Here is a 13,511-nt window from a genome sequence, read left to right as displayed (position 1 = left end):
CTGTGCCCTGCTGTCACACAGTATAGTCTCGCCCTACCCCTGCTGTAGACCCCAATGCAATTCCCATGGAAAATAAGATATCGTTTCTCAGCTGACCATTGGAGCAGGCCCCTACAGAGCAGCAGCAGATTTCACATGGGTTCACCCTTTGGCTCTTCTTGTCTTTGGCAACAGACCACAAGGTCCAGTGTCCTATGTGCACAGGTTGATAGCAAAGGAAAGAGCCTCTCCAACAGCAGCCCTGGGTAAGAAGAATGACCATTTCTTACCTAGTATATGAACAAACTCGATGTGGGCTACTGTAAATTCCAGCAGTAGCCACGGTTTGGCTATTAGGCCTGCACCAATTCTAGCAGCATTCATCCCAAAACTTGTGGCACAGCATTAAAGGACAGCATTAAAAGTGCAATTCCAAATACAGGCTTCCTGGTGTGGTACCACTTCTGACCAGCCAAGTACATCTCTGCTATCTGCTGCCCAAATTCTTAAACACAGCGTGAACTCCAGAGGCTACTTAGGGCAATTCAATGTACTTCCAATGTACTTTCAACTGTACCAAAAGAGCAGAGGGCTTGATGCTGCCAAGAAAGATCCCAGACTGTAAATTAACAATTTATCAGAATAGTAATACACATTCTATAAATGAACCAGTTCCTTCCTCCTCTAAGCCAGGGGGAAGATGATTATCTTCACACTTGACACTACAGCATCTTCACCTCCTAGAGAATGGAAAACCTGACATACAATCCTGAACGTATGCAGTTACTGCTGCCATCCCAGTTAGATAACAACTTCACCTAAATCTAGCATGAGATCTCTGTTGCTGTCAGAAGAGGAGGTCCCACCCTGCCCTGCTCATTTTGCCTGCCCCTCTGGGGCCAGCACTGTGGTCACACAACGAGCTGTACAGGATTCAACCCACTTGCAAGCCAGTACTAATACGAGCCTCAGATGGCTATGGAACCAGCGCATTAGATTTTCTTTCTGCTAAGCATCACTGTCTGCATCAGTAAGTCTGCACAGTGGATAGACGATGCCTGTCAGCTTAGCCTTTGGATCCAGGACAGGAAGGTTGAGCTCAGTAGTACTATCCCTATACACTGTGCCTCACCTTCACTGCAGAGCAAGGAACAGGATTCTCCTTCCAGCTGGCATCACAAACCTCAGAAAGATACAGAAAAATAAGAACATACAGACAGGAAAAACTGTCAATGTTTGTGAACTAAAACAAGGTGCAAAGACTTGAATGGCAATTCCAGCATAGCTGCCAAACCTCTAAGAAGCACACATTTTGGTCCATGTTTAGTTACAGATTTGGATGCTGTTTAACTGGACATGGTTAATTATCCATCGGGCTTGCATTCATGACTTGAACTAGCCACTGTTTACAATAAAAGGCTTTTGCCTTACTATATGCAAACTCCCTTGATCCTCTTGGAGCTAATTCCATTTTTCAGGAGAGAGAAAGAGGTATGATTTCTTGATAAATTCTCTCTTCTGTATTTCTCTGTGTTCTTTTCAGGGCAGGAACTGGATAGCTTGGTATACCACAACAATTACAATGGAAAGTTCCTGTTGGCACAAATACTACCTCAGGAATTCTCAGAGAAATCCAATTTTAGGAAAAGCATCCAAACTTGTCAAGGGCTGCTTCCAAGAAGGAATGATGAAAGCTTGCCTGAGGTCTTAGCAGAAGCAGTCAACCTCAGGGACAGTTGCTAGAACTGGCAGAACAACATGGATAGAAACAATTCTCCATTAGGGTGTGGTTTTGCAGTATTACATTATTCCTTCATCAGTCACACTATTACACTTGGGGGAATGTTTCAGGAAAGGTCACACATATGCTCTCCAGAAATTAAGCACACATTAATAATTTTGAGTTGGGAGTCAAGTTTCCTAACTTTAGCCACCTAAAAATTTAGAAGCCAGGACTCTCTGCAAAGGAGGAGGTCAGGACTTTCCAATGGGCACCTCCTTCTATATCAATCTCAGGATGAACTGAGTCAGCCTTTGGAGAGCTCGCTCTGTATTGACTTCTGTGTCCTTGTACAGCTGATTAGGACAAGACACTTGACTTGCAGCCGGCTAAAATCAGATGAGATGAACCACACTATTGACACCCTTCTGTTCAAAAACATGAAGCTCTAAAACTGTGCACAGGACAGACAGAAGCATACAGCAGTCAGAGAGAGTCATTTGTAGAGAAGCCCTAGAGAAGACCTTAGTGCTCCTAAAATAGCAGAACTGTGAGTGCTTTCTAAAAAAATAAATTCTGACAGTTCTCTTTCTAACCTAAAATGGCAACACTACTGCAGTGGCCTGGAGAAAGAGAGTCATATTTTCTCCTCTAATTTACTGCTCATCTAAATGTTCTCTTCTTTCCCCTAGTCAAAATTAACAAAAAACCTCGAAAAGGGTTTTCCTCAAGTTTAATATAATTTAGTGCTATATGCTTGTGTTCTACTTTTTTTCCTATCTGACAACCTAGCACTGTAAACACATACGCACTGGAGCAGCTTTATGCAGAATATCAGTATCCCTGTTCACTGGGATAATTCATGTGCCTTTCATTACATTCTTTCAAGAATATGTTCTCAAAAGAATGTATTATTTCAAGACTGCAATCTAAAATATTAAAAAGAACAGGACAAACATACTAAAAGGGTATGTACCCTGCACTGATGACAGGGAATGATTACTACGGTACCAGGAGCTGGCCCCTTTAAGGAGGTGAAGAGGTGAGGGTCTTATTAATTTTTTCCCCTGGAAATGGACAGGAAATCTTGACATCCCTTTTGTTTTTCTCTCACACTCAGCACTTGGAGGTGAAAGCTTCTGGGCTGAGCTATATCAAATTAATTGTCAGTGTGCATCTCTCGAGTGTGAGTTCACAAAGGTTTAAAAGAACACTGCCTGTCTAAGCATTGTACAGTTTTGGGTTGTATTTCTCCTGTTTTCCACCTAACACCAAAATGCACAATGAATTCACTCAAAAGTCAATTCCAGACACAGGAAATGATGTGTAAACCTCCATAAGACTAGCCTGAGTTCAGCTGTATAATAAAACCCACTATCACTACTCCATCATGCCACTTGCCATCCATGAAGGTTTTGCACAACCCATTTTAATCAGCAAATCTCTGCAGTTGACACTGAAGCTTACTGGGAGCTCCCAGAAGACCCTCCCCCAATAGCGGGGCACACGCACTGTGGTTGAGGACTCCTTTGTTTTTAAAAGCCACATGTTCTCCTACTTAATTGTGCTTAAAAAAAACAAAAAAACAAAAAACCACAACAAAACAAACCAACAAAATAAACTAAAAGAAAATCCAACTAGTTAAACCAACACAGAGAAGCTCCTAACAAGCTGTATGAAAAGTGAGCTGCCGAGATTTTCCATATCAAGTGACACTTTCACAGCAAGTCCTATTATTCTGTGTGTTGGTTAGAGGTGTAGTACTACAACATGGTGGTGTCAGCTGTCATGGTAGGAACCATTCATGTCAGACACTACAGAAAATTTAACGACATGACAGTACCTTCACAGCCCTCTGGTAGGTAAGGAAAATCTAAAAGGATCTTCCCAACCTTTCACAGTAAACACAATTGGATAATCTAAAGCACCTGCAAGCAGGAGATGAGTCCATGATCTCTCTTTCCCATTAACCAGCTAATACTGTTATCAAAACAGTTATGTCAGCTCTTCAGTCTCCTATCTGTTTTGGGCATTTCTGAGGACCTTATCGCTCTGGCATTTAGCCACCAACAGATTTAGTTGATACCATATTTCCTTCTCCTGTATCCTCAGCTGTTTCTAAGATACCCAAACCCTTCACAGGGGCTGAATTGCCATTTTCTTCAAGAGCTGTCTGGTTCCTATTCTTTCCTAGGAGCTGAGAGGAGCTAGCAGTACAGAGACATCCTGCTCTTCCGCATGGCTTCGCTGATTAAATATGCCGGGCTCAGTTCCGGCTCCTCGGTCATGATTGAAATGTTCTGCCACTCCCCCAACTGGTTGGACTTTTTAATGGTGTCCACAACACACAGGGCATACAGACAGTCGTCAAAAGTGGCAGCCATCGTAAGGGGCCTCCCGTCCCAGGTCCTCCTGTCATCCTGGTCCTCAAATGCCTGCCTGACAGCTTGAACCATCTTAATGGTGCCTCGCAAGTAGGGGGATGGGATGTCACTGAAGGCTTTCTCTGGAAGTAAGGAGTTGCTGACTGGCGTGGAGTCCTTTAGAAGGAGCTCCTGCTGAGGAGAGCTGTTGCTCTGTCCATAGAGATCAGTGCCTATTACAATCAGCCGTCCTGCCGAACCCACCACAATAATGTCTTGTTTGAACTCCCCTGGGACGTTGAAGTTGAGCGTCACCGTGCAGCACACGCCGCCTTCCAACACCATCTGAAACGTACAGAAGTCATCACTGGTGATCTGCCGTATCCCCTTGATGTGGTCCGTCTGCTTTACAAAGGTCTTGAGCAACCCATGCACTTTCACAGCCTTCTGGCTGGTGAGGAAGGTCAAAAGGTCGATGATGTAGGTGCCAACTGAGTGCAAGCCCCCACCTCCCATCAGGTCATCACAGCTCCAGTTGTACTTCTTGCCTAGCAGGCTCCCGCTGTGAACCTGCACCTCACACACCAGCAGCTCCCCTACGTAACCCTCCTGAATCAGCTGCTTCATCTTCACGAACGCAGGCAGGAAGCGCAACACGTTCCCCATGATGCTCATGAGCTTTGGGTAATAATGAGCCGCGGTCATCATCCTAAAGGCATCCAGGGGAGTCGCCGTTCGGTCACAGATGACATTTTTTCCAATGCCTGAAAAACAGTTCAAAAAAAAAAGTAAATCAACAAAAATACATTGGTTGAGTAAGCTGGAAGCCTCGAGGCTATTCTTCAACACTAAGCCAAGGAGAAAGATCCTTGCAAGAAGTAAACATTTCAATATGCTGTTAAAGGCACAAAGAACCCCTGTGGTGTTGTTTCCAAAATGCACATAGAAGATTCTTCACCACAGTGAAAAAGTATCCCTTTTTAGTTTCAAAATGCACTCGTGTCTAAAAATAGCACAGAGCTGAGGGCCTGGACAGCTAAGAAATTAAGCTAAGGTAAGGTGGGCTGCTACCCCCCATCTGCCACCTTCTGGAAGCAGGTACAAAACCATCCACCCCCACTCAGCCATCTCACAGACATCTCTTCTGTGATTTTTTGGGGGGGGCAATCTGAGAACTGAATCTGACCTTCAGATTTAATTCCCTAAAGCGTGAGTAACACGACCCCATGTATACAGTAACTTAACATAGTAGACATTGAAAAGTCTGGGACTGTCTTCCCAGTGGATTAGTCCCATTCAGTGGATCTTCCCCATTCAGACTCTTTAAGTGGCTCTGACTGAAGAGAGGGAGAAGCAGTGGGCTTATTGCTTGATTTAAATGCAGAAATTGCTTCTCACTTGTAAAATGCCATGCTACTCTGACAGTGGCACTCGTTTCCAATTTTTGAAGCAGCTCTGCTGAAATGTCAACAGCACATCCATGGTGCCAAGGGAGAGCCACGACTGCTCTAAAACAGGTCAAACGTAGCTGTGACAATCTGTTCCCTCACAGAACTGCCCATATGGGCACACTGTTTACTGAAGCTCGCACAATGCTCCTGTTTTATCTGGCCATCAAGGTGTGCAACTCAATGCAGTGCAGACTGAGATGCCTGAATAACGATTTTGTTATTGAATAACGATTTTGTTATTGATTTCTCCTCATCAAATACCTGTACACACATATAGTGACAGAGTCTCCAGTTTCCTTTTTAGCTGCATACAAAGATGGTTTTATGCTTAACGAGCAAAATAAGATGAGCTATAAAACTCCTTATAGCATAAATACAATCTTTGCCTTGAGAGCCTCGGGCTATAGCTGGGCCTGGCACTTAGAAGAGCTGAATTTGAATCCTGTCTGCTGGAGTTCAGATGAATAAATCTAGTTACTTGTTAAATTGCTCTGTGTTTTCATTCCTTTTCCCTTCACATAGGTGACAAATCCCTTTTTCTTTAAAGAGCTGTTATGAGGATAAAATTTTACATGTTTTGGAGCTGTTTGGATGAAGTCACATAAATACAGACAGATGGCACGGATCTGTCTGAGCCCACTTACATGAATATTTAACAGCCTGACTGGAAGAAGGGGGTCACAGTCCAAACATTCAGTAACCAGCTTATCCACACTGCCTATTCCCAGTCTTTGTCTGCTGCTATTTGAGTCTCTAAAACTGGAGGGAGGGCTGTCACCACTGCAGTGGCAGTCACACCTAGTTAACAGCCAAGAAGGGAAAGATCTTCCTTCAACTTGCTCCTATTTACCCTCTACTTAATGAGATAAGTAGAGGCATACTCATTTTCCTCTTGTATTAGGCAGGAATCCTCTATTCAGTGGCGATGGTCTTCCCTTCTCAGTTTTCTCTCTCATCTTTACAGACTGCTACTGGTGACTGAGTTGACATTTTAAACCTTATAGCACTTCTTTTCCTGCTCCTGAATAATTTTTTCCTGCTCCTGTTTGATATTGGAGAAAGCATTCATCCACCTGCCCTATATTCCTCTAACTGGTAGCTCCAGCTATGCCACTTGATACAGATCACTAATATAATAGTCCTGGAGTTATACAGACTCTTTGCAGAGAGATTTTAGCCTGGCAAATCAGTTACCAAAATAAAAGCAATCTTAGTCAGACAAAACTTGCCTACAGCCAAACGTTCCTGAAACAGTCACTCCCCCATAAAGAACCCACACGTATTAACACCATCATCTGACCTGTTCACCACGGATCCACCAAGCATCACTTTCTGCTCCAGTTCAGCTTGCATCATTCTGCCTCACAGACGCGTGCCACATTTTATCTGGGGTCTCTGCAGGCACTAATCTCTCAAGATACGCAGCTCTACACATGTGCTTGCGAGGAAAAGGATCTGCTTTCATGAGAAATTGCAGCCTGGGGACAATCTTTTTGCTCTGTGCTCAGTGCTGTGCATGGGGGGTGGTGTGGTGTCAGTCCTTCACTGTGTGGGGCAGGAAACACTTGGCACTGTCACAATGTGAGTACCAAATAATGTTTATAAATATAAAAGAGAAGCCTATGGGTTTTACATCCCTTACATTCAAGAAAAATTGCCATTAGGATCAGTGCAAGTCAAGCACACATGCAGAGAAGAGGAAAGAGCTCTAAATATTTGTATGGAGGCAGGGAAAAGGTGAAGTCATATACTTACTCACTCCACCATTTCAAACTTGTGGAAAAAATTGAAAGCTTTTAGTTATAGCTAATCCAAAATGCAAATGTTCTGAGAGCCTTCCCGTCTCTGCGTATGCTGATAATACATGCTGTGCTCTCATCCCTGTCACGGATTTAAACAGATTTTTGCTTGGTGCCCAGAAAGCTTTTATAGTCTATTAGAGCTCGTGCAGGTTCTTTCAGCATGACATTGCTTAGCACTTGAGTCTGTGCACACTAGAGATCTTTGTCTTCTCTGTAGCTGCAAATCTGCAAGCAGCCACATTAGCCTTCTTGCAGCAGGGAAAGAACATGAAAGGTTTGCTTAATTTAATTTAGAGAAATACTCTGGTGTGTTTACGCAACTAGAATAAGAAACAGGCATATCAAAACACCACCATTTTCTGCTTTCTTTCCTCTGCTCCCTTCTCAAAGGAGAAGGAAAAAAGGTACCTTCCCTTTGAGCCATCTTCTATAAGCAGCAACAGGCAGAGCAGAGGGCAGTGTGCAGGGAAAACCTCCCTTCCCAACACTGGCAGTCATTCAGAGGCACGCTCTGACTGCAGGTGCTGCAGGGGGATTCTCTAGGAACTGACCCCCTTCTCCTTGCCTGGGGTTAGGGTTTAAACCTGTCTGCTTTTGGACAAGACTCTCTAAGAAAGGATAAAAGCTTGTCATTCTATCAGTGTGTTTTGCCATTTCACACATCTTTGCAAATCACATCACAGCAGACAGCAGAAACTTCACTAATTATGTAAAAGCAGGGAAGCACAGTCAGCTTCTTTCAGCAAGAAAGTGAAATGTATTTGTCTGTGGTGATACATAACAGAGTCGAATACATCTCAACTTATGAAAGAATACACACCCCTTCCACATGCGTTAAGAAATCTGGTCCACAATGCTACAGCTCCCAATCAGACAACTTCTGAGCATTGATCTCTAGAGTTCTTAGGTACAATTAAGAAGAAAAATACCTTAAGTATAAGTCATTCTATTTAAGGCCTCTGCACAACCTTCACACTAGTCTCTTTGCCTGGCTGTGCTTCCAAGAGACAAAGCAGCGCCAATCAGGTAGTAAGTAATGTGATGTGGGATTTCTCTGACTGGCACAGAATAGGGGAGGGCTCACTGAGAGCCAGCCTGAGTCCAAAGCTGAAACTGGGCAATGCACATCCCAGCAAAGCTCCTGAAGTTGCCTCTCTGAAGTCCACCCACAGCTGCCATGCAGGACTTCAGTATGGGATCTGCTCCGTGACCCACTGCTCCAGTCACAGACAGCTAGAAATGCAAAGAACCGACATTAACAGGCACTGTGCCATGGGGCCAGTGAGCTGCCCTTGCCCACACACATGGTGCCATGAGGTGGAAGCCATTTTAAACCAGTCAGGTCTGGTGTCCTGAACCCATTTATCTTCTTCCAGGAAAGGACAAAAACCAGGAAAAAACAAATAATGGTAGAGCTGGAAGATGTCCATCCATAAGACAGACCAGATCCCTAGACCAATGACTTATGTGTAACTTGCTTTAGCAGCCCTTAAAAATGTGAAAGGACATGAGTCTGAGCAAAATGACACAAGAGAATTTGACTTCTAGGTTTGGGTGCTAAAGACTGAAAGATGGAGACATCTGATGACTGCTTGGTTCCTCTTTATAATGAATCAAGGTTTCCAGAGCAGGCCCACATCACAAAACCCCTAGTAACACTTGCAAGGAAGGTTAAGGGCTGAATACTCCATCTAGACTATTCTTTATCTCCCAGGGTGCGTATATCGCCCAAGCCAAAATTTAACACCTCAGATACCAATCAGTCTTTATTTTAAGAAGGTTATTTAAGAACCCTCCTCCGACGAAGTACGTCTCATCAACTCTCTAGAAGCAGCTGAGCAAACTGTCCATGCTGTTGGTGAAGGTTTCTCTAGCACCTTATGCTGGGAAGTCAAATTGTAACCAGGCCCTAATGGCTTGTCACACACCTCGCAGTAATTATTTTTGTCAGGAAGTCATGTGATTTATTTGCAAACCTCAGCCTTCATTTCAGAAAAAGGAAGCCCGTGTGATGTGGAGATAATTTTGAAAGCCGGACAGCGCAGAAGTGAGCGGTGAGTAGACACAGTCCTGGGTGGTAGAATGTGCAATTTTATCATGTAAATGCAGGGGAAGAGTAATAAGCTAGAGTAAGAATTTATCTCCCGAGTTTGAAATGCCTGGCATTTGCAGCTCTTCATTTTACAGGAGGTTCTAGCTCCTTAGCTACCAGCAGCCCAAGCTTCTTTGCTCTTGTAACATCTCTGTGGTGCACAGCCTAAAACCGACCAGAACTCCTGGGCCCACAGTGCAGCGAGGGCAACACAGCTATAATCAGCACAGGCTTCAGCTCCAAAACCTGCAATGTCAGCCTTTTTTTTTCCATCTGCTCTGAGTGTTTCAAATAAGGACAGAAACATTTAAATATAAAAACCTCCAATGAATTAAAAAAAAAAGGCTGTCACTGAACTGAGGTAAGACCAGTCCTCTATCTGTTCAGCTCAGGACATGAGGCCCAATATTTTCTCCTCCTATTCACAAAAAAATCAAAAAGGGTTCTATTTGGAGTCTGGGCATATAATCAAAATCTTCACTGGCACCAGAAAGATTCATTAGTTAGCAGTCACTACCTATTGCTCTTGGTCAGGATGGGGGTGAGAGAAATGGGAAAATGAGGTTTCAGTGGACTAAGCTGAATTAGTCAGCAGAAAATTACATTTCTAAAGCTAAAGAGTAATTGGCAACGTTCAAGGAACAGTCTGAGAGCTGCAGCAAATTCAGCAGTGGTGGAAGACCATGCTCACCAAGGGATTTCAAATGGATCAGCTCAAAAATTTGTATCAGATTTTAGTATCTTCTTCGAACACGTTTTTATTTTTAAAAGAATAAGCTCATACAAAATTACATTCCAAATGGTGGCAATCCACATTATCACTAATATGGTTACAATAAATAAATATAGGCAATTCTTTTTCCTCAGATTCTGACCACTGCAGCTGCTGTTGTTGCCTTTGGATCCTATGAGAATCAGAAAGGAAATCATCTTTGGCACTCAGTTCTGTTCACAGCTTGTAAGACACGTTGCAATGATATGCACTGTATGATTAGTTGCAATCAGATCACAGTTTCCACCCTAATGCAGTTTGATATGGTTTGCAAATACAAGATAGTATTGTCTACGATATGAATGAGGAGTATCACATTCACATTTTCCCAGCATTGTAACACTGAAAATCTAAGCTGAGATATTCAGTTACTTTTATAAATAAGAAACACGGCTACTTTTGTAAATGTGGTCAAGTCAACAAACTGAAAGTAGCAAGTTTAGTTAAAAGGCCATACTTGCTGTAAAACAGTCGTTTTGGCCATACAGACAAAAGACCTTTCCTCAAAAATATCAAAAGCCACAGTCAAACCAAATGGCTTAAACCAAAAGCCACTGCCTCTCATTTAAATAGTTGATACACAGCAATTTGTTCTGCTGCACATATGTGCACACATTGTCAACCCCGTGGTTTTGCACAGAATCCATCTCAGAAACTATGCGAGGTGCTGGGCGCCAGCATGTGGTTCCCCACAGCTAAGCTGATGTTTCATATAAGCTGAGTATCAGTAGGACTGTGTATTTTGCATGCTCCCATACTAGGCAGAGATCTGTTTGCGATACTAATTGTGTTAGCCCACGGTACTACTGCTACCCCATTGGGTATTCAGAAAATGTCTTTCTGTTTCTGCCTTGCATGAAAATTAAAATGAATTCTGGTGGAGGCTGTAATTTAGGCAGGACCTCAGAAATATCTTCTCAGTTATCTTACTGACTCATTACAATACTTAAACACTCTGAACAAATTAATGACTCCCTAAGAAACCCACAAGAAAATATGAGAGACCTGATCTGTAACTGCACTGAGCCCTTGACTACAGAAGAGGCTCACAGGCCTGAAAGCAAGTGACACTTCCCTCTGTTTCAGCACTGTCTTTGTGATAGCCTCACAGTCACTGTCCCTTTTGTATGAAGCTGGAACAAACCAGATCGATACTATTCCATATTTCTAGCATATATGTACTAAAGAGAGACACACAACACTGAGAATGCCTCTCAGAAATTGTATGCAAATAGAGAACTCGAAGGCAGAAGCAGCTTGTACAGCCACTGTTCAGTTATTTTAAGTTTTGACAGCTGGGGTGGTTCTTCAGTTGCTCAGAGATGCAGCAATCATATAGTCACTTTAGCCTGCTACATGCATGGTAAGGCACGAATCTTTGGCACTGTAACTCATGATTTTCTGATCTGTTCTTCAATCACTGCAATATTATTTGGTGAGCAGTACCAATAATGTTTTAATTATAACTCTGTAAACAGTTTCTTGCCCACTCAGCTGCAGATGATGACTATAAGGATACCTTGGGCCCTGGATTTTAGAAGCAGGGAATGCCCTGGCCCCCAGGCACAGTTTCCAAACAGTCTCAACAAAAAGTGCTTCTTTTGTTTGGCTGTCTGATCATGAAACTGCTGTAAGGCCATGAAAGATATTGTGCTCATTATGAAGCTAGCCTGCTTGCTGGACCAATGGGAAGGGACTGGCAACGCTGGTGTAGGGAGGATCCAGGTGAAGGCCATAGTCCTGCTTCCCTCCTGGGGCTCCCAGGGGAACTGAAGGCAGCCATAGGGGTATTCTGGAGTCACTGCAGATGAGCAGGGAGCAGCAAGGGGGCGAGGAGAGGAAAGCCGGAAGATGGCTAAGGAAAAGGAGAAGGGTAGAGGAGAGGGAACAGGAAGGAAGAACACCACAAGATGGAAAGGAGGATGCTGGAAGGGGCTGGTACGAACAGCCCAGGGGAGCTTCTGCCACAGCCAGCCCTAATGGCATCAGCAACATCCCCAATCCTCAGAGGCCTACCCTAAAAGGCTCTCTTTCAGCCCAGTATTCATGTGAGTCCTTTTCTGCAGAAAAATAACAACAGAGGAGAAAGAAATAGATTTCAGAGAAAATTAGCACCCTTTTGTACCGTGGGACTGGACAGATGAGAGGGATGATGAAAAAGCATCCATATTAAAGGAGTGGTATGTGCATGAGTTAAGCTATTGCCCAATATGTACATCAGGCTAAAGAAATGCAATACAGGCTATTCTATGGGGCTGCTATTATTCTCTGATGCATTACATGTGGTGATGTGTGAATCACATACTGCATAGTGAATAAAAGCTTTTGAATCTCTTAGAACATGGTCTAAATAAATATGGATATGTACATTTCTAGCAGGAGGAATGGGAAGCCTGATGATAAAAGGCTGCCCCGCTCTGGGAAATGAGTTATTTCTGGGCCATCTCATAAAAACAATTACTAAGGTGATTCAAAAACCTTTTCAGAGGATGAGGATTTTTTATTAATTCATAGAGGTGTCTCTGCTGCTATTAGATGCTGCTGCTGTTGATATTGTGATATAGTGATAATTACAGTAACAATAAGACCAATGATTGTATTTATCGTATTCAGTGCATGATCTGTCACTCACTTCCTGAAGTGGCATGAAAACCACATTTATTTCAATCAATACATCTGCCAGGGGAAAACTGATGGCAAGACAATGTTTCTTTGAGGAACCCTTATTTAACAAAACTTTTGACAAGGAGATAAATCTGGATGATGAATGCCTAACAAGATTGGCATTAGTCACAGCTCCAACATTGGCCAAGGCAATCTTTGTTAATCACAGATATGTATAGCTGTTGCAAAAAACCATGTTACTATACCATAATGAGTCATAGCTCACGAACTGATTCATATTATCAGGGCATGTGTGTATTCCTAATCTGCTGCAAGTGTGAAGGAAAATAACAGTGACTGTCAGAGCATAATTTCCTTCACAGCTGAAACAGACAGCGAGTGCACACAGGGAGTAATACGCTGCCCTGCCGACAAGCAACAGCTCATTTGGCCAGAGCGAATCAATGGCTTATACAGGTTTTACAAACCCTGCATCTTTTCCTCTGCATCAGAAACATTATGAACTAAAAGAACACATGCACAATTACATTCTATAGTCAACTGGGGCGAGACACACTTCACAAATATTAGATAAGAAATTCTATACAGTAAAGAGGCACATGCCCAAATTGTACACACCAGCACTACAGAGAGGGCCTCAGTTCATGCACCTAATTCTGGTCCTGGTAAATCACACCATGATTCCAGTTTTTAGGCTGGTTTATCCT

At 43.1% G+C, this 13,511-nt stretch overlaps 1 protein-coding gene across 1 annotated transcript; it reads right to left on the bottom strand.

Annotated features, from left to right (window-relative positions):
- Positions 1-3,556: 3,556 nt before the first annotated feature.
- On the bottom strand, positions 3,557-4,827 carry LOC104401193 (glucose-fructose oxidoreductase domain-containing protein 1). Its single transcript, XM_010009703.1, has one exon. The coding sequence runs from the start codon at positions 4,768-4,770 to the stop codon at positions 3,907-3,909; it is 864 nt and encodes a 287-aa protein (XP_010008005.1). The 5' UTR covers positions 4,771-4,827; the 3' UTR covers positions 3,557-3,906.
- Between the last annotated feature and the right edge of the window lie 8,684 nt (positions 4,828-13,511).

Source organism: Nestor notabilis, unplaced genomic scaffold, assembly GCF_000696875.1.
Source record: "Nestor notabilis isolate BGI_N333 unplaced genomic scaffold, ASM69687v1 scaffold34112, whole genome shotgun sequence".
Taxonomy (NCBI): domain Eukaryota; kingdom Metazoa; phylum Chordata; class Aves; order Psittaciformes; family Psittacidae; genus Nestor; species Nestor notabilis.
This window is presented reverse-complemented; position numbering and strand designations above follow the sequence as displayed.

What these genes read in the sequence shown, in the direction of transcription:
- LOC104401193 (XM_010009703.1), bottom strand. Translation starts at nt 4,770, where the DNA reads ATGATGACCGCGGCTCATTATTACCCAAAGCTCATGAGCATCATGGGG.